Source organism: Cnephaeus nilssonii (assembly GCF_951640355.1).
Source record: "Cnephaeus nilssonii genome assembly, chromosome: 7".
In the NCBI taxonomy this organism is placed as follows: Eukaryota; Metazoa; Chordata; class Mammalia; order Chiroptera; family Vespertilionidae; genus Cnephaeus; species Cnephaeus nilssonii.
This window is the reverse complement of record NC_137078.1, coordinates 48,126,976-48,153,370: the sequence shown is the minus strand read 5'-3', so window position 1 is coordinate 48,153,370 and position 26,395 is coordinate 48,126,976. Positions and strand designations below refer to the sequence as shown.

The 26,395-nt window shown below is 43.3% G+C and overlaps 1 protein-coding gene and 1 pseudogene across 3 annotated transcripts in view; one reads left to right on the top strand and one right to left on the bottom strand.

Annotated features, from left to right (window-relative positions):
• Positions 1–24,688, top strand: part of ST6GALNAC5 (ST6 N-acetylgalactosaminide alpha-2,6-sialyltransferase 5) — a gene marked incomplete at both ends in the record, with an annotated part of 161,401 nt that extends 136,713 nt beyond the window's left edge. The window contains 3 exons of one of the 2 annotated variants that reach the window (XM_079778024.1): positions 5,978–6,387; positions 13,653–13,760; positions 24,457–24,688. In XM_079778024.1, coding sequence (XP_079634150.1) covers positions 5,978–6,387; positions 13,653–13,760; positions 24,457–24,688 — 750 coding nt within the window. The remainder of the gene's footprint in view (positions 1–5,977; positions 6,388–13,652; positions 13,761–24,456) is intronic. The other variant, XM_079778025.1, reaches the window with a different exon arrangement.
• Positions 9,327–9,834, bottom strand: LOC307103212 (ferritin light chain-like; annotated as a pseudogene). The gene has a single exon. The product of its transcript is annotated as a ferritin light chain-like (transcript).
• Positions 24,689–26,395: the final 1,707 nt, after the last annotated feature.

Below are 26,395 nucleotides of genomic sequence, written 5' to 3'. Positions count from 1 at the left end.
GAATCTTAACTCACCAAAACACGAGTAGTTCCACCCATATCATTAAGACACTAAGGATTATAAAGGTACTGAGACGAGCAGGATCATGGCTCTCTCAGAGGACAGCATCGCACCCCAAGAAACGGTCACACAGTATAATTTGTAATCATTCTGCCTCTCAAGACATCATTAGTCCCTCCAAATGCAGAAAACAGACTTCATTTCCTCCTTTGGAAGTGATTCAGCCTTTGGCACATGCTCTTGTCAGCTGCAGGAAGTGTAACATTATGTTTAGAACCGTTATTGTCATTTTATTGGCACCACTTACCAAAAAACACTTAAGGCATAATTCAGACTTCACTTTTTTTGTTCGCATCGTTTGGTGCTTCTGCACAACTCAGAGAGTGGGTATTGGTGTCTGAGGTAATCAATACCTAGAAGCTAAGGCAGATGGTCAGGAATCATGAGGGAGGGCTTTCTGGGAGTGGGTGGACCCCCGTGTGTTTGTGGTGCCCGCTAATCACAGAGGTTCGGTGTCGCACAGGCAGGAGCCTTGGCCTTCCCTGAACTCACATGGGTTCAGGGTAAAGAATCTCCATAAGGTGACACGGATTTCACTTGCCAACCAGCCTGTGATCTGAGAGTTTCAGCAGAATAATTAATCATGGGAGAAAGAGATTCTGGGACCCTTCTTCAGATTGTTTTCTCCTATAAAAATCAGCACAATGTCTTGAAATTATAAATCAAACTGGAAAATTCAGGATAATAATTCTAGGTGAGTCTGATGAGGAAAAGCAGGTTCCAATGCCCTTCAGGTCCAGTGGAATGAAATCTTACAAAGTGACCTTATTAAGCAAATCTACTAAGTTACATAGCACCTCAGGGGTGTATTAAGTGCTAGGGAAATGTCTTTTAAGTGAATGAACAAATGAAGGTCATCTGGTCATAAGTATCTAGTTGGTCCTCTTTTTGTTTTACAGGTGAGAAGGTCAAGTGCTTGATTTGTGATAAAGTCTGCTTTAGAAGGGTTTCCTGTGCCTAATCATCAATGAGTTGCATGCTATTTACAGATGCCCCTGTCATCTTTGTAGGATCCTTTGAGTGGGCCTCTCCATGAGTAGAGGTTTCTTGAGATGTAGAACTTTTAATGCTAAAACACAAACATCCTCTAACAAACCAGTTGAGTTGGTCACCTTAAGTGTCAGAGTCTGTCCTGAGGATCTGTCCTGCTCCACCATCAAACCTCCATCAGCCCTTGGCAGCCAGGTTTCAGCCTCTACTTCCTTATATCCAACCACAATCAGACTCTGCTACCTCTGTTCAACTGAGACTATTTTGGTCAAGGCCACCAAATCCAAAGAACACTTTTCAAGTCTGGTTTCACTTGTCCTATCAAGTTTTATGACACCATTGAGCACTCCCTCTTTTTAAAAATTAACTCATCTTCACAGGGAGGGCTGACCCCTGCACCCACACATGGAGGTTAAATAGTATTTCTTAAACAATTAATAGGTTAACAATGAGATCCAGGAAGAAATCAAAAATTAACTGGAGACAAATGAAAATGAACACACAACAACCCATAATCTGTGGGACACAGTGAAAGCAGTCCTGAGAGGGAAGTTCTTAGCATTACAGGCCTACCCCAAGAAGCAAGAAAACTCTCCAATAAACAATATAGCCCCAAACCTAAAAGAACTAGAAAAAGAACAACAAACAAAGCCAGTGTAAGTAGAAGGAAGAAAATAATAAGGATCAGAGTGGAAATAAATGTCATAGAGACTAAAAAACTATACAAAAGATCAATGAAACCAAGAACTGGTTCTTTGAAAGGATAAACAAGATTGACAAACCTTTAATCAGACTCACCAAGAAAAAAGAGAGGGGACTCAAATAAATAAACTCAGAAATGGAAAAAAAGAAATAACAACTGACACCACAGAAATACAAAGGAATGTAAGAAAATACTATGAACAATTATATGCCAACAAATTGGACAACCTGGGTGAAATGGACAAATTCCTAAAAACATACAATCTCCCAAAAGTGAATCAGGAAGAATCAGAAAATCTGAATAGACTTATTGCACTAATGAAATTGAAGCAGTGATTTTAAAAAAAAAAAAAAACTCGCAGCAAACTGAAGTCCTAAATCAGATGTCTTTACAGGTGAATTTTACCAAATATTCAAAGAATTAACACCTATCTTCTCAAACAATTCCAAACAATTAAAGAGAAGGGAAGACTCCCAAGCTCATTTTAAAGGGCCAGCATTATCCTAATTCCAAAACAAGATAAAGACACTACACAGAAAGAAAATTATAGACTAATCTGATGAACCTGGGTGCTAAAATCCTCAACAAAATATTAACAAATCAAATCCAGCAATACGCTGAAAAGATCATACACCATGATCAAATGGGATTTATCCTGGGAATATAAAGTTAGTACCATGTTTGCAAGTTAATAAACATGATATATCACAAATAAAATTAAGGATGAAAACCACATGATCATATCAGTAGATGCAGAAAAAGAATTTGATAAAACCCAGCACCCACTCATGATAAAAACTCTCAGCCAAGTTATAACTTAACGTAATAAAGGCCATGTATGACAAACCCACAGTCAACATCATACTCAAAGAGCAAAAAATAACAGTGTTTCCCTTAAGATCAGGAATAAGACAAGAATGTCTGCTTTCACCACTCTTATTCAACACTAGAGGCCCAGTGCAAAAATTCGTGCATGGGTGGCGTCCCTCGGCCTGGCTGGCGATCAAGGCCTATCTGGGGGGCGGCTGGCATGGGGGTGGGCCTGTGGGAGGTTGGCTGGCCCAGAGGGAGGGGCCAAAGGAGGTTGGCTGTGGGAGCGCACTGACCACCAGGGGCAGCTCCTGCGTTGAGCATCTGCCCCCTAGTGGTCAGTGTGCATCATAGTGACTGGTCGTTCCGGTCGTTCTGGTTGTTCAGTCCTAACGGTTGCTTAGGTTTTTATATATATAGACTAGAGGCCTGGTGCATGAAAATTTATGCATTGAAAGGGGGTCCCTCAGCCCGGCCTGCCCCTTCTCACATTCTGGGAGCCCTCAGGGGCGGGAGGCGATCCAGTGATCAGGGGAAACCGACGCCCCATCACACCTCTGCTGCTGCCACTGCCGACAATGCAAGTCTCGGCCGGCCCTGGTTACCTGAGCCTTGGGAAGCTCTGGGCAGCTGGGCAGCCGACATCTGAGGCTTGCCTGAGCCTTGGGCATCATCTGGGCAGACATCATCCGAGGCTTGTCTGCACCTCAGGCCGGCCCTGGGTGCCTGGGGGCTGAGGAGACTGGGGGACTCCAGAGGCAGGCACGTGGAGTATGTGGGCCCTCCTGAGGGCGGGCCCAACCTTGCTGTGTTCCTGCCACCCCAGCGGGGCTGAGGGGACTGGGCACCACCATCTTGTGGCTGTGGGTGCTGCCATCTTTGAGGGCATGGCAGTCAGCATATTCCCTCCTTATTGGCTGTGGGTGCTGCCATCTTTGAAGAGGGGCAGTCAATTAGCATATTCCCTCCTTATTGGCTGTGGGCGCCGCCATCTTTGTGATGGTGTGAGGGTCAATTAGCATATTCCCTCCTTATTGGCTGTGGGTGCTGCCATCTTTGTGACAGTGTGAGGGTCAATTAGCATATTCCCTCCTTATTAGATAGGATTGTACTGAAAGTTCTTGCCACAGCAATCAGACAAGAAGGAAAAAAAAATGCATCCAAATTAGAAAGGAGATAGTAAAACTGTCATTATTTGCACATGGCATGATACTGTATATAGTAAATCCTCAGGACTCCACCAAAAAACTACTAGAACTGATAAATGAATTTGGTAAAGTAGCAGGATACAAAACTAATATTCAGAAATCAGTGGCATTTTAATATACCAATAATGAACTATTAGAAAGAGAAATTAAGAAAACAATCCCATTTATCTTTGCAAAAATAAATAATGTACCTAGGAATAATTTTAACCAAGGAGGTAAAAGACCTGTGGTCAAAAAACCATAGGAAACTGAAGAAAGAAATTGACGAAGATACAAACAAGCGGAAGCATATACTGTGTTCTTGGATAGGAAGAATTAACATTATTAAAATACCCATACTACCCAGAGAAATCTATAGATTCAATGTAATTCCTATTAAAATACCAGTAGCATATCTTACAGATCTAGAACTAATATGCCAAAAATTAGCAAAGCCTAGAGCCCGGGGTCAGTGCTAGCTCTCTTTCCCTCTTGCCCGATGCTCTCTGTCACCAATTTAAAAGAGAATGGTAAGAATGAAAATGCTGATGAGTTAACAGCAGAAGGAATAGGTCCTGGCATGAGAGGGAGGAGATGGGAGATGGGCAGCCTTCAGGGACAGGGCAGTGACCTCCTGGTGCCAATGGAGGGTTGCAGTCACTTCACAGGCAAGGATACCAGACTCAGAGATGTTAAGAAATTTGCCCAAAGATGCAGAACCAGCAAGTAATAGAGTCACACTTTCAAACCCAGGTATTTCTGGATCCAAAGTTACCCTCTAATTGAAGAACAGACTATACCACAAATTGCTGTGACACTAGCTTTAATGCTCTTGATTCACCTTATTGAAGGTTAAGTGTTTATCGATATTCTTGGATGCTGTACATATATGTTTATCCATAAGAAACATCTAAGAATTGCCTGGGAAAAGACATGCAAATTGTAATTCCTAAGATGCTATAATTTTGGAATGACATTTTGTCCCATTTTAAGGGTAGAGGGAGAGAAATTGAGTTGGTCCATCTTAAAAAATAGAGAGAGCCTGGAGCTCAGAGTCACAGACCTCACCCGGTGAACACGAGTGTGCCCTGTGGAAGCCCTGGCCATGTCGTGCCCACCAGGAACAGCTGCAATGGCGATGCTCATTTCAACACCCCGAACCAATGATTTGCTTTCTGAACAACCTGTGTGCTAACAAATTAAACATTCCCCTGCTCATGCTTAATGAGAAACATCTCTCAGTTGCTGTTTGAAGATAATGTAATTAGGGCCTGAGGCCAAGGCCAGTGAGTGCACAAGAAAAATGACAATCAAGAAGGTTCGGAAGGAAAGTTGCATTGTTAGGTTTTCCCAGGAGCCTCAGCCCTTCTTCCCTGTTAGCTTTGAACAGGATACACTGAAGCCCTGTACAGTCTCAGGAAATCGGATCCAATTTAGTGCAGCATATAGTTAGTCTTGCCTTTACCCTGGGAGTTTCCTGAGCCATAGCTCTGTCTTCCGAACCAGAGCACCTGAGGTCAGCCACCTCACTGCGAGGGGCTCACTGGATGGGTCCAGCCTCGTCTTCACCACCTATTAGCCATGGGACTTTGGCAAGCCACTAATCTTAAGCCTCCTTTTTTTTCATCTTTAACCAAGGATAGTTAATGCCCCCATGTCACCTTGATATCATTAAAATACAGTATTATATTGAGCCATTTGGAACAGCCACTATTTGACCTGTAAAAATAGCAATTGCAGGGGGTTGAGCCAGATCCTTACCATAGGACCTGGTACAGTGATTGTTCAATAAGTGGTAGCTGCTATTGGGATTATCAGCCCAAATAGAGCACATTGAAGGCACTCAGTAAGTCAGTACTAATCACTTTGGATTGATAATTGACACATGGGCTTATGCAATGGAGATTCTGCCATTGCACATTTATCATTCACTTGACATCTAATTCTTCTTAGGTGACAGGAACTATGCTGGGCAGTAAGAATGCAAATAGACAGGAAAAGCAGAATCCCTCTAAGTTCATACCTTTGTCAGGGACAGTGGGTCTGTAGAGGTGTGCAATAAGGTATTAGTAAAAGGGACTCCGTAGAGCACAGCCAGGCTCAGCACAAGGGAAAGAGTGGTTGCTTTGGCTAACATATTTTTGGATGTTCTCTAGATGCCAGGTACTGTTCTGAGCTTTTTTCCTGTAACTGCCGCTGATGGTGTCCTTCTCCCCGCGCCTTTCAGCCCCTGAAGATGCACTGCAGGGACTGTGCCCTGGTGACAAGCTCGGGACATCTGCTGCGCAGCCAGCAAGGCCCCCAGATCGACCAGACCGAGTGTGTCATCCGCATGAACGACGCCCCCACGCGCGGCTACGGGCGCGACGTGGGCAACCGCACCAGCCTGAGGGTCATCGCGCATTCCAGCATCCAGAGGATCCTGCGCAACCGCCACGACCTGCTCAACGTGAGCCAGGGCACGGTGTTCATCTTCTGGGGCCCCAGCAGCTACATGCGGCGCGACGGCAAGGGCCAGGTGTACAACAACCTGCACCTGCTGAGCCAGGTGCTGCCCCGGCTGAAGGCCTTCATGATCACGCGCCACAAGATGCTGCAGTTCGATGAGCTCTTCAAGCGGGAGACGGGCAAAGACAGGTACAGAGGGCGGGGTTGGGGGTCCTTGCAGGGGCGCGGGGGAGGGGGAGGAAGTGTTGTCGCTGGCTGATTCACCCCAAACAACTACTGTGGCCCCACTGCTCATGCCACTGACAGAGCTCACCTGCAGGTCCTCCTGGAAACTGGGCTGCTCAGGCTGAATGTGTAAGGCAAAGTGAAATGAAGAAATGAGACAGCTGTCTGGGTAATTCAGGGCCAACTCCCTGTTTGTGAGGAAGAGGCCACACAGCTGCTGGCTTACACTGGTAACGAGTGTGAGACCATCGCTTTACTGCATTTGATTTGATTTGTGTGAACACTAACCAAATAGAAATATAGGGGTTGATTTTTTCCTTTTCAAATGCAAGCGTTTATTCAGTCGGCTGATATGTATTGAATACCTATTATTTCACTGCACCAGGCACCAGAGATGGAGTAAAAAACGAGATAGATCTAGACCCTGCCTTCCTGGAATATAAAGCTTACAGTGCAGGCGCACATGCACCGAGAAGTGGCCAGTGTGCTGAGCATCAGCGAGGGGAAGAAAGGGGTGCTCTGATGAGCGGGGCAGGGAGGCCTGCCCTAGTCTAAGGAAGGCTTTTCCAATTGTTAGTTACAACTCAATAATGGGACATGAAGTCAGCGTAGTGAGCCACGGCAGGATTTAATTTTTTAATGTAATGGAAAGAATGACATAGAATAGACACCATTACCTTCATCACCCATAGTAAGTAAGGCAAAGTATTGCTTCATTAAATAATATTTGTTTTGGTTTCAGAGATGTAACTACACATATGTAGAAGGTTCTTTATGAGGTGACAAAATGTTCTAGGATTAGATAGTGTTGATGATTGTACAACCTTGTGAATATACTAAAAAAAACCAAATGCACACTTCAAAAATTGAAATGAAATGAAAACCACACATGCATACACACATATGTATGTGTGCTCAATCATGATGTAACATGTATTTCTCACTGTAGGTTAAAATGTTTTGAAAAGCACTAGTCTAGGAGATGAGGAATGAGGGAAAGGCTTTCTCAAAAAGGTGTATTTAAGCTGAGACCTAAGCCAATAATTATTTACCCAGGAAAAGAAGAACCTGGGAAGGGAAGAGAGAAACCTCCTTATGGGCACAGGAGTCAGAGGTGGAAGAACCCTAATCCTAACTCTAACCCTAACCCTAAATTGGAGAAAAGCTCCCTAAAGCTGCAGGGGAGGGTGGTGGGGAGAGAGAGTGGGGTGGGGGTCACGGCCAGAGATGAGGCAGACATGCAGGCTCATGAGTTGGCAAAATCTAGGTTTTTTAAAAAAAGAGCAGCTAGGTATCAAAAGGAGCAGTGCATGCATGGTATTCCAAATACACAGCTCTAGGTTGGAATTCTGACCCTACCCTTCATTAGTTGTGTGTCCTGAGACATGTTATCTAGTCTTTCCGTGACTTCACATGTGAAAAGAACATAGGGACTAGGCCTCATAGGACTGGTCTAATAATTAAATTCCCTTGTTTCCTTAATTCCAAGCATGTACTTTTATAAGTAATATACATTTAATCATGTAATTTACTTCCTCCCTTACAACTGTTACTGACTCAATTTCATATCTTAAAACTAAAGAGATGTGATAAATAAAGAATATAAAGTACTAAATCCACTGTTTGGCTAGTTGAGGCAGCTCATTTTTGGAGAACAAAACCAATTTTTCCCAAATTTTTTGCTTGGAAGAGCTTTCTTTTTACTTACTTATTTTTAATATATTTTTATTGATTTCAGAGAAGAAAGGAGAGAGAGAGAGAGATAGAAACATCAATGATGAGAAAGAATCATTGATTGGCTGCCTCCAGCATGTCCCCTATTGGGGACTGAGCCCACAACCCAGGCATGCACCCTGTCCAGGAATTGAACCGTGATCTCCTGGTTTATAGGTCGATGCTCAACCATGGAGCCATACTGACCAGGCAGAGCTTTCTTCTTAAATCCTGGAAACCTTGTGACCATGGAGAGCTGGTCTAGGCAGGAGTGGGTGTGGCATCTGATTGAAAGAGGAGAAGGGGAGCTGGCTGTTGGCACTGTGGCCTCCTTTCCTGGTCAGCCCAACCAGGAGATCACATAGGTCATCGTCACAAGCTGCCACGAAATCCAGTCACTTATTGCCCTTTAAAAACCACAAATAAAAGAGAATGTCACTCATGTAAATGAGTTATTTAATCAAGAGAACATTTTATAAGGGAAGAATAATGAGGAGAATTATTTATAGTTTAACTTTTGACTGGTTAGAAAACTCAAAAGAAGTAGAAACACGAGAAAGCACATCTCTCTTTTTAGTTTAATGGTTGTTGGCTAATTTTAAATATTTCTAAAACACTGCTGCAGTGTTTGCTATTTAGGATAATTACTCATTGCTATGGATCTTCTTAAGAAATCATTTTAAGTTGGAAATTTGGAGACTAGTCATTCCACCCTTCACTTGGATCTTTAGGAAATAATTTCACATCAAGACACATCTCACTCACTAAATTCATCAAATTCTGGCCAGGGGAGCCTGTTGCTCAATAGGCCTGTCTCCCAAGTGAGTCCAGCTGGAAGGAGAAAACCAAACTTTTGGATTGGCTACTGGGCCCCTCATATGCAAACATCCATGTACTAGTATGAGGCTCCATAGTCCATGTTCAGGAGAATCACATATATGATGTGCAGGGTGCCAAAGTACATTGCAACTTCTAGAATCTCTGTGCCTCTTACCTTTAGGAAACTATCTTTTTTTTCTTTCTTTTTTTCTGCAAAAAGTTTTATTGTTTCATTTGGTCCAATGCATGGGAGAGGGTTCCAGGGTGGTTAAAAGAATGGTTAGTAGTTTCGGGAAAAGGCTCAGGTAAAAGCCAGAGACCCCAGGGGGATGCAGGGGGACCTCTGAAAGGCCTCTGGGCTCCAAAGGCTCCTAGTCATGCTTGAGGGTGAGCCTTTCAAAGAGATACTCGCCCAGCCCAGCCCAGGGCTGGGGCCTGCGGATGTTAGTCAGGTGGTCGCCCATCTTCTTGATCAGTTTCACCTCCTTGTCCAGGAAGTGGTTGTCCAGGAAGTCGCAGAGATGAGAGTCTGCACAGGTAGAAGCCAGGGCCTGCAGCTCTAAAAGGGCCTGGTCCAGGCTCTTCTCCAAGGCCATGGCGGTTTCCATGGCCCTGAGCTTTGCCCAGTCATCCTGGGAAGGTTTCTGCACGTCCTGGGAGAGAATGCGGCCGCCTTGGTTGTTTTGCAACTTTAAGAGGTGCTCAGTGCCCTCACACTTCTTCTCCGCCAACTCACGGAAGAAGTGGCCCCCACCCTCCAGAGCCAAAATAGTAGCCCAGAGAGAGGTAGGTGTAGGAGGCCCGCAGGTGCAGGTTGGCCAGGCGATTGACTGCAGCCTCCACCTCGGTGGAATAATTCTGACGAATTTGGGAGCTCATGGTTGTTCAGCAATGAGGAGTTAAGGTAGAAAAAAACAAACAAACAATGGTGTGTTGGCTGGTCCTGAAGAGGTTCTGAAGGTGGTGACTGGATGAGACGCAGGAGGGTGGCCGGAGGCTGGAAGAATTGGCATCCCTGGGTCTGTTCCGTCCAAACACTGTTGAAGCAAGAGACAGATCCGGGACCTCCGAGTGCGCTGCCAGGAAACTATCTTAAAGAAAATAATATTGTATTGATTCAATATTCTCATGTGTCTGTATTCTTAACCTGCAACTTACTCCAAGCTAAAAGAACCAAGTCCAAAACAGCCCTTCAGAACAAAACTACTTCTGTAAACTAACACACAAAACATTTAGGGTCCCACAGTATTTCCTCTATGTATGCTTGTCTTGAAACCCAACAAAAATGTAGCAGGTATCAAAGATACACAAAGTATGGAATATGTAATTTTGCCCATCTCATGGCAGGACATTCACTTCAAGCTAATATTTTGAAGAAATAGAATAGTTCAATAGATTTTGATTTATAGAAGTTTCACTCTACTTCAAAGTAGAGAAAAAAATGAGTCAGGAACAATCTGCAATTAAGAAGCATGACAAATGAGATAGATGGCCAAGTGGTATTCTTTAACATTAGAAAGTAACTGTACTTGAAAATAACTTTATAATTGAATAAGGGTACATTAGGAAAATATGATTCAGAACCAATATTATAGTAATTAAATAAAGGAAGCATAAATGAAATAACTGCAGGAGGAATATTTCCATAGAGATTATAAATGAGATTCTGGTGGAGCAGAAAGGCCTTTAATTGTAATTTAGTGTGCACTATGGAATTATCGGCTCAGTGTGTTACTTCATCATATAAAAGAATATCTGATAATTTTCCCTAATAAGCACATGACAGCTCTTCATATTCCTTCATTACAGCTGATTAAATGTAAAAACAGTAGCTATTCCTTTGTTGGAAAAAGAATTCAGATCTTTTAAAGAAAGACAGCACAAAGCAGTTGCATTTCTATAGCATGTGATCCCAAAAGGCTATTATTTAGAAAGTCTGGGGAATGTTAAGTGGCACTTTAAATAATTCTTTCTTTCAGTTTCTTTAGTCTTCCACTTGGTATTCTTTCCATTTTTACCCACAAAACCTTTCTCTGGAAGCCACATCCTCCTATATTTCAGGCTGTAGCTTGTGATCACTACTACAACACACAAAGAAAGCCAAAATCATGGGGGAACTTTTGCCATTTGGAAATATCCTCATGGTGTTTCAGACAACTCTAAAAGCATAGAGACACGGGTAGGCTTTCCAGATCTGGGCTCCGCGTCCTGCCAGCTATTCACTCACCTGTTTGAGCCTAGAACACCTGGCCATCCATCCCATTGTCACAGCCACATACGTAAAGACAGAATCTAATTTGAGCCAAGGAACTTCCTTCCCTTCTCCCTTCCAGTTTAGTCATTTCTGCTCTATCCCACCTCCTTCATTTCCAAAGGTCTGATGAATTATCCCTGGTGAGAAGACACGGGGATTGTTAATACATACATAAGCTAGAGGCTCTAGAATGTTGCAATAACTGCCCTGACTTCTGATGGTGGCTCCTACACAAGAGTGAGTAGCAGAGTGTTGGAAGAATATCAGTTTCTTTGTGCTGGCTAAAACGCACTGAAAGGGATGCTGAATTATTTTGTTCATTTGCTCCAACCTAGTAACCCAGAGAGGAAGAAGGGATCTCCATACATCAACACATCAGACTGGGTGCTTTTTAAGTATGGTAGTCTCTTATTTAATCCTCAAAAGAGCCCAGGGAGAGGGAGCTTCCCATGACCGCTTTGCAGGTAAGAAATCAAGGCCCAGTGACCAGCAATAACCTCCCTCAGGTCATTCAGTGGGTTAGTGACAGAAGCTGGCAAGATATAAACCCATGGTGTTCTCATCTCTAGGGGCTTTTCAGTGTTCTTCCTGGGCTATTAATGGGTCAGGATACAATGGAACGGAAAACAAAAATGAGTAAAGGCATTTAAGCACCAGAAAGTTGAAGCCATGAATTCGGGAATGACTAAATCACTCATTCCTGTCAGGTATTTGACAAAAGAAAGGACTTTTTAAAATGCCCTTTTTTTTGTTCTTCGTGTGAAATGGAAATAATGCAACCTGCTTAACAAAAATCCTTCCTTCTGAAAGAGGGGTGGCACACAGTGCAAGTAGAAAAGCTTTTCAGCAGTCCTGTTATTCACATCACATGTGGGCCGGGGCTGGGCAGAGTCAGGCAGTCTGACCTTGGGGATAGGTGTTTGAAGCTGGCTGATGAGGCATGCCCTAAGCACTGGGGGGAAAGTAGGAGTGCAACCCCAAAGAATTGAATTACTGTCCACAGCAGCATAGTGTAGTAGACCGAGTCATTCTCACAGGTCAAATTAGACTTTGATGTTGTGTCTCCACAGTTATCCTTAGGCTTGGCACGTGGTTGGAGCGCAATACTGATGTTTGAGTGGACAAGTGAATAAATGTTGGAATGCACAGATTCATTCCTTCAACTTTGTCAATTTTTGGTCTTCTAATAAAAATTTCCAGAGGGCTCTGAGTATTCTGAGGTAAAATAAAGCAAATCTTGTTTAAATATAAGCATTGCTTTGGTCCCCTTCCTCTGGTCATTAGCCCCTCTCAAATGAATGTACACCAGGTCCTCAAATAGTGTCGTTTTGTTCAATATGCTTTGTCATAATGTTAATGAGGGGAGAAATCAATTCCCAGCCAGAGTCCCTGTGTTGTGTGGAGTTTGCACGTTTTGCCCAGGTCTGTGTGGGGTTTCTCCAGATGTTCCAGTTTCTTCCCACATCCCAAAGATGTGCCTGGGAGGTGAACTGGTGTATCTACATTGTCCCGTCTGGGTATGTGGGGGTGAGGGTGGGAGTGTGCCCTGTGATAGAAGGGCGTCCTGTCCAGGGAGGGTCCCACTTTGTGCCCTGAGCTGCTAAGATAGGTTCCGGCCAACCTGACCCTGAACTGGAATAAACGAAGTTGGAAAATAATCATCTTACTTTTTTATTAATATTTTTTAAATGTATGTATATCTCACATGTATTTCAATGTTTAACATTTAAAGTGTTTAGGGTCCTTATTTAGATGTTTGGTGATGTTCCTATTACTAGAAACATGCCATCGGAACTCTTATTTATATCCATTAGCCTATGGTAAAATTGGTTTTGTGGTAAGTCATTGATTGTGCTTAAAGTGGCAGTTTCCAAGAATCCATCTATGACGTTAAGTGAGGACTTACTGTACTCCTTAGGAAAGACATTCAATCAAGTTGTTGGCAGTAGTCTAGTTGAAGACAAGCTTCAACTAGATTGTTTGAAAGAACAATCAATTAATAGACACATCTGCATTTAATCGTATGTAATGAGCTCTTTATTATCCATGCCACTTGATGAACAAGTAATATTTCTGGTTAGTCAAGTATTCTAGTTAATAAAGGGTTGACACAAGGGGGTTATCATCTTACAGGAAATTGAGCTGTGGCAATGTGCACTTGAACACTGAAACATTGACCATCATCTTTGATGATGAGGAAGTCCCTTGAGCATCCTTTAGTGTCACAAATCTACCCTGGTGGCTCATCATCATTTATGATTGTACCGTGGAACATGGTGGTGTTGGTGGAGCTATCTCTCGAGTAAAACATTCCAGTTATTTGCCAAACAGAGCGAGGGGGTGTGTGTGTTTACAGTCAGCTTTGCTCCAGAAAGGGTTTAAGATGGGGATGGGTATAATGACCATCTTACCAGTGTGCAGACTGAATTGCTGTTACTTCCAGGAAGATCTCCAACACCTGGCTCAGCACTGGCTGGTTCACAATGACCATCGCGCTGGAGCTCTGCGACAGGATCGACGTGTATGGCATGGTGCCCCCGGACTTCTGCAGGTAGGATTGATCCTGCAGGTGTAACTCACCAGATGTTTATAAACATCTGATTCCAAATGTCAACCACAAAACACGTCTGTCTTCTTGAAGCAATCAATTAACATGTCCCAAGTTCTGGTTCTAGAAAAACAAACAGCATTTAATGATGTGATATAAAATATTGAAAGTTTTTGTTTGTACTGCTGGAGGATTAATCCATCTTGTGGGCTTCGTTTATCCTCTGAATATTTATCAACCCAAAGTAATGCAGTAATTGACATAATATTCACGATGAGCAAGCATTAAGAAATATTAGTTTGATTCTCATTTGAAAGGACTGTGGTAATTTTTAATGAATTAAAGAGGGCAATTTCTTTGACAGCAATGCCTGTTTTCTAAAATTAAAATATTCCTTTGAGCCTCTTTCCCTCACCACTGAGTCACCTCGGTTTGTGCTTCTAAGGCCAGAGCACAGGCATAATTATTTTGATGTATTACTTTAACGGGAATATACACACATCTCTGTTGCTACCATAAGTTACTGCCTTGCAGGTGCCCAGCAGAATCTGGTTTCCTAACAGATGCGCTGATTTGCGTAAGCTCGACTGAAAACTCATCTGTAATTTAAAGTTGTTATGCCTATAAATTCAGAAAGTGCCCTTGAATTTAGGAATGCCTGACGGCGGCACATGGACAATGCTGATCTTCAGATGGTAAAACCTGGGGTGAGGGATGTTTTAAAGTTGTTCAGTAAAATGTATGCTTGCTCACATGTATGACACCTAACAACTTCTCAAAAGACCATAGCCTTTACACAAAATGTACAGTTTGGGAGTTTGAGGCAAGAGTAAGAAAAGGGTATTTAATTATGCTTGACCACTTTTCTCCCACCCTTTTGAACCCAAAATCCCAACAGCAACAGTCGTCGTTTATATGTAAGGGTCAGGTCATGGAAGAGAAGGAAAGGTGTGTACAGAGCAGGCCTTTGTTATGTGCTGGACTCACTCGTTCCCGAGGGTGACATAATGTAGTAAGGAAGGGTGTGGGGTCCGGAGCCCGGCCTGGCCACTTACTAACCTAGCGTGACCTTGAGCACATCGCTCAGTCTCTCAGTGTCTCAGCTTCCTCATCATTAGGAGTGGAGGTGTTGATAATAATAGACTCTACCCCATAGGGTTGCAGGTGGATTAAATAAGTTAATACACATAAAGTGCTTGGATCAGGGGCTAGTACATGGCAAAAGTTAGCTTGGCTTCTCACCCAGTTCCTCATCACTTAATTCACTGGCCTTGTTTTCCTGTTTAACAATCTATGTGCAAAAAGTAGGTAGGATGGTGTAAGAAAGCAAACTGTTTCCTCAAACCAACAGGCTAACAAAGACAGTGGGAGCAGTCCTTATGGGCATGCAGAGAGCTGTCAAAGTCCATGGTTATATGGCAGATATAATTATGTAATATTGCCAGTAGGAACCAGAGAGAAAACGCATGAACAAATTAAAATGTTAATGACTGAGAGTGTTCAAAGAAATATTCCATTTATTATGGAAAACAAATGAAAGGCAAGTTAGCCTGTCATTTCTCTTACTCAGAGTGAGTTCCTTAAGACTTCTTTACATAGATGCCAACAGTTTATGGAATGATACCAGCAAGGAAGTCAAGATATTGTCCAGGCTCCACATGCTGCCACAGCTCTGGGTTTCTGTCCCTCAGCCCCTATCTGTCCCGGTAGTTGTTCTCCCAAGATGCTTTCAGGAAGAACTCTTCCAGCCTGGCCAGTGTGTCTCAGTGGTTGATCATCTACTCTTGCACCAAGTGGTCACTGGTTCAATTCCTGGTCAGGGCACATGCCTGGGTTGTGAGCTCAATCCCCAGTAGAGGGCGTGCAGGAGACAGCCGATCGATATTTCTCTCTCTCACCCATGTTTCTCTCTCCTTATCCCTTTCCCTTCCCCTCTCTCTAAAAATCAATAAAAACATATTGGGGGGCCGGGGGGAACCTCTTCCAACAGATCCCTATGCCCAGCGTCCTGTCAGAGCAAGTGGAAAATTGTGCTGGGTGTCCCCTGGAGGCAAGGGTCAGGCTAGAGAGGGCATCCTGCTCAGTCATAATGCCTGTTTACGAAGATGGGAAGAAAAGGACCAGGAGGAGCACAGACCCATGCTCAAGTTCCTTTCATCTTCATTCCAGAACATGTTGGTTGAACCACCAGGCACCCAATTCCTCACTGGGAGACCTTGAGCCTTGCTTCCCTCATCTACCAAGTGGTGATAAGAAAATAATAAGAACAAGCAGATCATGGGCAAGTATGTCATGGGGAGGATTAAATGAGATCATTGCCCAACAGACAATTAGTGCTCAGGAAAGATCGTTATTATTACTAATGCATTACTACTATACCATAAGATACTAGTCTATGAAATTATTATTATTATTACTATTTTTATCCTGAGGACATGAGATTTACCCTAAAAGGTACTGAGAATTTAGGAAGTTCAAAGAATAGGACACAGCCTTCCATGAGCCTTACCCACACTGAAAAATAATGAACACAGCAAAGCTTCTTAGAGTCAAATGATGCTTGCAAACAGTATCTGTAACCAAAGAATGAAAAAGCAATAGGTGAGTCAATTCCTCCACTGGTCTGATCATTTCCACCCCCAAACTTTTGGGGGTTTTTTGGCCTGCTCCTCCCAGATGCTCTGCCTGGCTGTTCTCCAGCAACAGAGGTGTAGGCATCTGTAATACTTTTAACAATAAAGATAAATTTTAAAAAAGAAAACTCTCTGACCTCACTGAGCCTTAGTGACCTTGGGCGAGTTACTGAATGATGTCTCAGAAGCCTGTGCTTCCACGTCTGTAAGATGGTGATGACAATAGTACTTACCTCAAGGGTTTGCATAATAGTTCCAAGAGCTAAGAGGTGAGGAGTGCTTGGCACAGCCCTGGTGTATGTTAAGCTGCATTCACTTACCAGGCAAAGGGACTCACTAACCTGTTAGTACGTTTTAAGGAGATGTCCAGAGAGCACTAACGAATGGTGCTCAGAGGTGAGGAGGCCTGGCAGCTGGGAAGGGAAGGACCGGCATGGCCTCCTATGTGAGCTGGGTCCCCTTTCTCTTCACTATCGAGAACTGTCCTCATGTGGCCTCCAGCTGCTCATGGGCCATCATGGGCTGTTCACCCCGTTCCATTGCTTCCTGCACGTGCCCAGTTTCTCACTGGAATGCAGAGTTAGCCACATGAGGCCAGATTTCAGCAAAAAGAGAGAGCCAACTGTTCCTTTCTTTTAAAAAAAATTAACCTTTTTGGAACTTACAGCACGATTAGTAACCTCAAAAGAAGTCATTTACTAAATGAATCAGAGAGACAAAGAGACTTTCATTCATTCAGCTAACGTGTACTAGGCACTGGGGACTTAATTGACGATGAATGACACAGGGTCTTTGCCTTCAGTCACCTGAGTGTCATAAATCTGTCACTTAAAATCCTTGGGCTCCCCCTCCCCGCCCCCCCTCTCCCCAAAGCTTTTAGAACAGAGTTTAAATGACAGAGTTTAAATGACAGTCAGATTTGTGACTCCCTAGCTTAGCACACAAGCCCTTCAGGACCTGGCTTCTGTGTCCACTTTAGTGTCATCGTCTCTGCTTCCACAGGCGTGTTTTAGCCAGACTGAAAAATGCATGAAGGAGCTCGCCCTGCTGTACCAGTCCCTTTGCCCTTAGCTTGGAATATCCGCCCCTTTCTCCAGATTACTGCTGGTTCCTTACTAAGAATATTAACAGCTGATTTGTTTTTTCTGTACATACCACATGCCCCCCTCCTACACTTAATATGAATCCATGTGCCAATTCACTTAACCTTTATGATAATCCCGTGAGGTAAACGTTGTTAGTGTCATCATTTTACGTAGGAAGCCGAAAGCCGAACCAGCTGGCCAAGCTTGCAGAGCAGATAGTGCAGAGCTAGGATTTCACCTCGGGTCTGCAGGACTCACTGTGTCCGATGCAGCAGGCCCTCCTCCTCTCCCTCAGACCTCCTTGCTGAGTCAGACCCTACCTGGGCCTCCTTCCCCCGCCCCACCTCATTGGTTGGCTTCCCATCGCCTTCATTTGCCTGCAGGCTCCTTAAGGGGAGGGGTCATGTCCACAAGTGTAGCTTTAGCACTTGTCATTGTGTCTTGCACTTGCTGTGTATTTTAATATGGGTTGGCTTAATAGATGAATTTTAAAACCTCCCTTTCCTTGACGATGTTTAAGAGACTGATTCTAAATTTATCTCAAGACCAAAAGTTTCAGGTGAATAAGAAGTGTAATCACAAGTGGCAAATTCAGATCTCAAGGGTCCTCAGGAGTCACTGGTGGCCTCCTGTTTCATTCTCAACCAGAGCCGGCACTGGGTCCTCCAACAGGGGCTCAGCGTCAGGCATCGGTGTCTGCCCTGCCTTCATCAGACTCCAGGCTCGTCCGTGTTCAGGAAGCTGGAGAAAAATCCATCCCATGCTGCATCCTAGACAGCATCAAAGTACACTATTGTGTGGACCGTGGACCTTAAATCATGCCATACCCACCCAGGAAGCCAATCCACTCTCCCTCGGTGGACTATAAATGGCAGTGAAAAGATCTGTTATCATTGCTTTCCAAACCGAGTATTTTTCATCTTATTTTCCATTGTAAATTATTGGCCATAATAATGGGCCCAGCATTTAAATTCTATCTAAGAATCTTACTTCTGGTCATACTTAACACATTACCAAGTTTACAACTCTCAGCTACCCATTATTTCTTCAGTCTTAATTAGGGGAGTAATGACTCAGAGTGATCACTGTCATGGAACTAAATTAATATCTCATCTGTAATGTGAAGGACATCTCAAAGGCATTGTGAGTATCAGAGAGTTGATTCTGCTAGAATTATTAGCTTGTGAACATGAATAAAGCTGCCAGCCTAACAGAAAAAGTTCCTGCATGGCCACAGTGCACACATGGAGTCAGATGCTTACGGAGGACGAGTAGGAAGTGGTAACGCACCTGTGTGGTTCACATTCTATGACATAGTCTTTAAATATATTGTTGCCTTTTTTTCTAGATGCTGATTGTTTCTTCTTCCTTTGCCATAATTCGACCAGGTCTTGCCAGTCACTAGGGGTTTTCTTTACCTTCCTTCTCTCTCCTGTGGATACAGCACCCCTGATATATGGTGAGATGTTATGGCACCACCTGAGCTTCCTGGGTTTTGGAGGGTAACTTCAGGTGACTCACATTGGCTCTTTGCCCGAAGGTGGGTAAACAGCTGCAATGTCGTGGTGCTCAGTGTGCCCCAAATACCCAAGTATTCCACCAACTTCTAAGGTGTGCAGCAGTTTACCTTCCAAAAGAGGCTCCAAAGACAAGGAATCAGGCAGCAGAATAAAGGTGGCTCAGTGGGTCCCATCGGCCTGAGGCAGATGTTCGGGAAGGCCTGTTCAGGAACATTTTCTTCCGAATGCTGCACAGTGTTCCCAGAGGCCCCCCTGCAAGCCAATTTCAGAACAACGCAGACACTTGACAGTTATTGATTTCACTCCCTTCCTCAAACATTTCCTGACTACCTAGGATATGCCAAGTACCATGCCAAGAATAAGAAGAGTGTTCAGAGAGAGTGTCTAGAGAGAAGCAAAGGCATCATTCTTTCCTTATAGATAATCCAGCCACAAACCCAGAGAGCAGGGCTCACCTAGATCATATCCGGAAATGCAATTATCCTCCCTTGCTTGTTAATGTTTTAAGGTTTCTTTCCAGTTGTACAGCTTAGCTTTAGAAGGTTGAAAAATGAGGCATGACAAACTCCCGCTGCCATTAACATTAGTGGGCGGGATTGTCCATGAGCATGAGGCCTCTGCTTCGCACCCTGACCGGCTACACCAAGCTCGGGGGCCCCTCTGTGGATAGGTGCTTGGGAAAATGCGCAAGGACAAAGTTGTTCCCAACCATGTGCTGCCAACCCCAATGGGAACCTGGGGTGCCATTAGTACAGAAACCCACGTGGTGAGACAGGAGTTTTTCCAAGACACAAAGCCTCACTCTTAAGAGGACAACTTTGGTCCAAAATTGGGCCCTGAAAGTTCTCCAATTGCTCTCTGCATGAGTTTTCTCATCTGTAAAACAGCAATAAGGACAGTACCTTTCTCACTGGGGTGCAGTGAGGATTAGATAAATTGGTCTATGTAGAGTGCTGAGCACTGGTTTTGGGGTTGAAAGTGTCAAGTCTAGCATCTTGGGTGGCCCGTGAATGAGGCTACCTGCTTAAAGCCAGGCACTGGACTCTACCTGGGTGCCAGACACTCGCCTATCAAATGTAGCAGGTATACTTACCTTAGTTAGATCCATGGTCGGCAAACTGCGGCTCGCGAGCCACATGTGGCTCTTTGGCCCCTTGAGTGTGGCTCTTCCACAAAATACCACGGCCTGGGCGAGTCTATTTTGAAGAAGTGGCGTTAGAAGAAGTTTAAGTTTAAAAAATTTGGCTCTCAAAAGAAATTTCAATCGTTGTACTGTTGATATTTGGCTCTGTTGACTAATGAGTTTGCCGACCACTGCCTTAGATGGATGGAGGGGTAAATGCGGTAATGTAAGGTAAGCACCAAGTCCTTAGCAGATATTTAACTAAATCAGCCATCTCAAACCTGGCTGCATAGAAGAATCCCCTAAGGAGCTTTGTAACATTATTATATCTTTTTAATTTTATGTTTTGATCATCAAGTTTTAGACTTACAGAAAAACTTGCAAAATAATAGAGTTCTGGTATACCCTTCACCCAGCTTTCCCTAACATTAATATTTTGCATAATTATGGTCCAATTATCAAAACTATGAAATTAACACCAGTGCAATACTCCTAACTAAACTAGACTTTACTCAGATTTCTGCAGTTTTCTTACTGATGCCCTTAACTCCTTGGAAGACCCAAACCAGAATGCCTTTGCTTTTCCTTGTCATGTTCCCTGAGTCTCCTCCCATCTGTGGCCTCAGTCTTTCCTTATCTTTCATGACCTTGATGTTTTTTAAGAACTCTGGTCATTACTGTAGGATGTCCCTCGCTTTGTATTTCTGTGACTAGACTGAGGTTACACATTACGGGGAAGGATATCACAGAAGAGATAAGCCCTTAGCATCTCATATCAAGAGGTACGTGCTGTCAAAATGTCTCATTGCTGGCCATGTTAACCTTTATCACTTGGTTGAGGTGGTGTCTGCTGAGTTTACTCCTTGTAAAGTTACTGTTTTTCCCTTTGTCATTAATAAGTAGCTTGGGGAAAAATACTATATGCAAATAACCCATTTCTCCTATCTATATCCCCACTAATGTTCTATTCTTTGGTGCATCTTGCCTGCAACAATTACTATGCTCTTTTAATGGTGATTTCTATTCCCCCAGTCTTTCTAGATTTGTTCATTGGAATTCTTCTCTAAGGAAATGCCATTTCATCTCCCTCATTTATTTAATTACTCAGTTGTTTATTGAGATCATCATGGACTCGTGGATATTTATTTTATTTTATGGGTTTTATAACCCAGTACTGTCATTATTTATTTTGATACTGAAACCTAAGGCACTTTTTAAAATACCCATGCCTGGGACCCTCTCCAAGTCAATTAAATCCGAATCTATGGAGGTGGAACACAGACAACGGTATTTCTTTAAAGCTCCCTGTGTGCACTAAATGTGAGTTCTCTCACTCTCCTCACCTGCTTCCTTCATAAAGAAAAAAAAAAATTCCTCCTCACATTATTCTGCAGGATTAGCTCCCGCTCTGGCCCTGGAGTACTGATGACGGGCTGCGGCCGCTTAGGTAACCAGCTCTGTGATTAGCTACGGCCCCTGCCTCACACCTTCACTCCTTCAGCTCCCCTGGCCCCAAACAGGGACTTGGGGCCAGATCCTGCCTTTACAACAGTGGCCTCCTGGTATGGCATTTCTGCTGATATTTATTGTTGTTTCCACCGGGATCAGGTGAAGGAGGAAACAGCCACGGCAGCCTTTAGAAAGTCAGGTTTGACCTTGAACTACGAAGGGCTTTCTGAATGGAAAGGTGGATTACAGCTGGGCTGCGGCTCTGCCTACTCCATCCCACAAAGCACGTGTCTGCCATTTGGACAGAGTCGTAATGGATGCAAACAACCCCAACTGATTTGGACACCTTTGAAATCAAGAATTAAATTTACCAAATATGTAAATTTAATTCTCCCTGTAGGTAATCAATATAGAGCCAGATAGGGTTTCATTCAAAGCGATGGTCATCCTGAATGAGGAAATTGATCCTCCAGCATCCTTCAGCTGGTTTCCAATTTCCCTCTATTCCAGGTGCCAAATCAATCTCATGGTTATTTTTAGAAACCTAATTGTTTCTTCAGTCCAGATTGATGCCAAGAATATGTCCAAAACTTAGAGGAATCAGATTTAAAGCCTGATCTGTACTGGATTAGAAGCTTAACCCCAGGTAGACCATGGCAGCATGAATTTGGCATGGTTCCCCAAATTATGCCATGGGAGTTTAGGGAGATTTTGTCTCACAAGATTCTATTTCTTTCTTTTTTTTTCATAGTGGTAGTTCCAACTTAATCTTTTCCTAGCATGCATTTTCTATATATTGAAAACACCTTCTATTTAAGGAGACTCCAATTTGTAGGGTAAGTAAATAAGTGATATCTGTCATAACTAGACAGGACAGTTGTTGGTGTTTCACTACCCAACATACAGATACTTCCGAGACGGGCATACTAGAGATGCAAAGTATTCATTCAGCACAGCATCCAAACCAGAATGAGGAATGTTTGAATGCTGCATGACCAAAATAAATCTCTCTTCCTGGAAGAACTTTAACCTCTGAGGAGAGGCAGCTCAAAGGTTTATTGTTGTCAGAGCCACAAACTCGACACCCCTCTTGATAAAATACTTCGATCCCTGACTCCAGTAGAGTTGCTACTCTAAAAGCCGTTTGTGTATTGATCTCCTCCAAAGAAAATGAATAGGTGTCTAACAGGACGAGCATCTTTGGGACCGGAGGGGACACAGGACACTAGGTGCTGAAAGGTGGTTTGCTGGAATGCCTGGCCCTTGTTTGTTGGTTTGTTTGTTTGTTTGTTTGTTGTGTGTGTTTTGTTAATCATCACCTGAGCTTATTTTTCCATTGATTTTAGAGAGAGCGGAAGGAAGGGGGAGAGACGGAGAGAGAGAGAGAGAGAGAAACATCGACATGAGGGAGACACATCGATTGGTTTTCTTCCGCACTCACTCCAACCAGGGTCGGGGATTGAGTTTTCAACCAAGGCACCCTTCAGTCCGCCAGCCAATGCTCTATCCACTGAGCCAAACTGGCTAGAGCTGCCTGGCCCTTTTAAGAAGAGAGCTAAGAAGAGACTAAGAAGAGCATAGTCTCTGCCCCAAGACTGGTTAGCTCAGGGTAGGAAGACTTATCTATTGGGATATCATAACTAACCTTACCGTCTGAACTTCAAGACAGAAGAGGTAGAGTAGACTGGCCTAGAATGAAAACCAGTCTGAAACCAGGGCTCTTTGGTTTTAGACATTTTAGTAACCCTACAACAAGGGCACACACTACCTTGAAGACATGAGGCAGTGTTTCTTGTTTGAAGTGGAGACAGATATAGACATGAAGATGTTGGGACTGTCAAGCTGCACAGCGGGGACTGAGGATTTGGAGTTTCTGGGTTTAGTGACTCTAGAGTTGAGTATATTGTTGTCTGTCTGGACAACAGGAGGAAAATGAAGGCATTGTGACTTCTGTCTTATTTCTCTTTCAAGCAATCAAATTAAGATCATCAGCCTTCCATACCTGGAGAAGAGATTGTCTTTAGAGGCTTGCTGTGGAGCTCTAGCTCCGTATAAATTTCTCTCAACAACAGAAATTCAAAAATTATTTATTGAGCACCTACTAGGAACAAGACAAAGATCTGCCTTCATGAACAGACAATGAGCAAGGAAACAACAGCAGCTTCAGACAGATGCTGTAAAGAAAATAAATCCAAGTGAGAGGATGTGGAGGGGCGGGCGCCAGGTACAGCCTCTCTGAGGAGAGTACATTTGAGTCCATCCTCAAAGGTGAGAGGAGTGAGCTGGTGAGAGCATGTTCCAGCCAGGTGATGGCCTTCCAGTGCAAAGGCCTCGAAGTTGGGACGAGCTTGGAGGGGTTGACAACCAGAAGGCCGGTATGACTGCACCATAGGGGACAAAGTCAAGTGGGTTAGGATAAGGCTCTGTCTGGAAAGGAGTCAGATCACTAGCACCCTATAAGGCCATACTCTTAGTATAATTGGATGTCCCTGGACCATTTGGGAGTTGGAATGGGGAAGGGAAATGACCTGTTTTTATTTTACAAATATCTCTATAGATGCTTGTAGTTATAGACTGTATGGGTACAAGAGTAGAAGTAGAGACTCTAGTTGGGTCTTAATAATACATAGTTTTTGAATCCCAAAAGCCCGAACGTCCTACTGTACTGTTTGAATCTCTCTGTCTGATAATGATGGCCACTGTTTTTATTTCACAACATCAAAACCTCTCTGCTTGTTTATTGCTTAAACATCAGAATAAAAACATTTGTTGAAATTCATTTAACTTGAAAATATGATTTGTGCTTATCAGCTTATTAAAGATAACGCTTACTTCAATCAAATAACTTTTTTTTTTGCTTTAATGACTTATTTCATCTTCCTTCCATAGGGATCCCAATCACCCTTCAGTCCCTTATCACTATTATGAACCTTTCGGACCAGATGAATGTACAATGTACCTGTCCCATGAGCGAGGGCGGAAGGGCAGTCATCATCGCTTCATCACGGAGAAACGAGTCTTTAAGAACTGGGCACGGACATTCAATATTCACTTTTTTCAACCAGACTGGAAACCAGAATCACTTGCTATAAATCATCCTGAGAATAAACCTGTGTTCTGAGGAATGAGCGTGTCAGACCGAAACCCCAAGCACCCACTGTACCAGACACCAGGCCACTGGACTTCCTGAGCCCCAGACACGAAAGAGGAGCAGAACTGGCAGGAAATAGCTTCACTCCTCAAGAAGTACCATGTGCAGATGCCTACGAGAAGTGACTACAAAACAGTGCCGCTGGCTTACAGGAAAATGCCAGAATTAATGCACTCTGATGCGTGTTCTCCCTTTCAAAGAAGCAGACCTCTTATTTCAATGATGCTGCCATGGTTACATTTGGATCTCTTTAAGTATTGCCTTCAAAATTGAAACATGAGCAGCTCAACAGCATTTATTAGTTGTATTCCTTTATAGAAATGCCATGTCAAAAGACATTTTTCTATCAAGGTATATCCTGACCTGACCTATAACCTTTGTCATCAGTTGGCCCCCGTGTGTGTGGTTTGTATAAAGCTGCCTGAAAGTGTTTCTGATGAGCACAGCTCCATGGACTTTCATAAAGCAAATGCCCAGTATTTATTTACGAAGAGTTTTGTAGTGTACTCTAGGCCAGTATTTTTATAGATTATTATGTGGTAATTTAGCCCTATCTTTATTTAGGTAACTTATTCTAACTCTTGAATCCCGAACGACGGTTGGAAAGGCCTGGAATCGGGTTGATGAGTTACTGTGTCACAATGCTCATTGTCAGCGTGCAGTTGGAATTTTCGCTTGGAAATGTTGTCTTGCATTTTTCTGAACCCTTAGGCTTCCAGAATAGCTATAACATTTTCCAAGGTGCAGAAATGCTCCAAATGACAAAACTGAAAACCAAAAACTGTGTCATTAACACAGAAAGATACTAAGAAGAGAAACTGAAAGATAGTTTCCTTTAGTAATAATTGATGGCGTTCACTTAAGCCCTGGTTTCCTCTTCTGCAGAATGATGTCACTGTACTAGATGACCTCTTAACATTTCATTCCAAACCTGAAATTCTACGGGACTTTGAGCCATCTCAGGACCTTGAACTTGGAATGATGGGGCTCCCACAGTAGCAGGGGCCTTTTTAGGGGGCCCTTCATATTGCCCTACTACCTATCTCCCTCTTGTGATTAAAAAACATACGTTATCCCATGTCCCCAGTAACTAAAATCTACTCCCTGCTTTGAGAGAGAGCGAGAGAGAGAGAAGAAAGAGAGAGAACTTCCATGGTGTTGCCTGACTACAAGAGCAAGGGACTGCACTTCTGTGAGTCTGTCAGGAGAATTCTCCTATCATATCATTCATTTATCCCATGAACTATTTAGATTCACTCCCTGCAGATGTTACATTATATTCACCACCATTCATTCCCTGGTGTGGAGGAGTGTGAAGGACTTACTTTGTTCAGAGCCAAGGTCAGTCGGTATGAAAGATTTTCATTTAAGCAAGTAATATTGTTCAAAAATAGTCTTTTAAAAGATATAGCAGTGTTGTTTTTTTACCCATGGATTAAGAGGCATTAGTTTCTCTAATGCCAAAATTTGAAGGCACCAGCAAATACCAGGTATGAAGACCGACATTGTTTTTTATAGAACATGACCTGGCTTGTGATTCAAGAAGTTGTCTCACATTACCAGTTCTTTTCCCTGTCCTTAATCAGTACTAAGACCCCATGTCCCTGCACTAACTGGTACTATTCATTACCTGGAGTCTGGTTGTTGAGATGCAAACACAGCCTAGATATTTATACA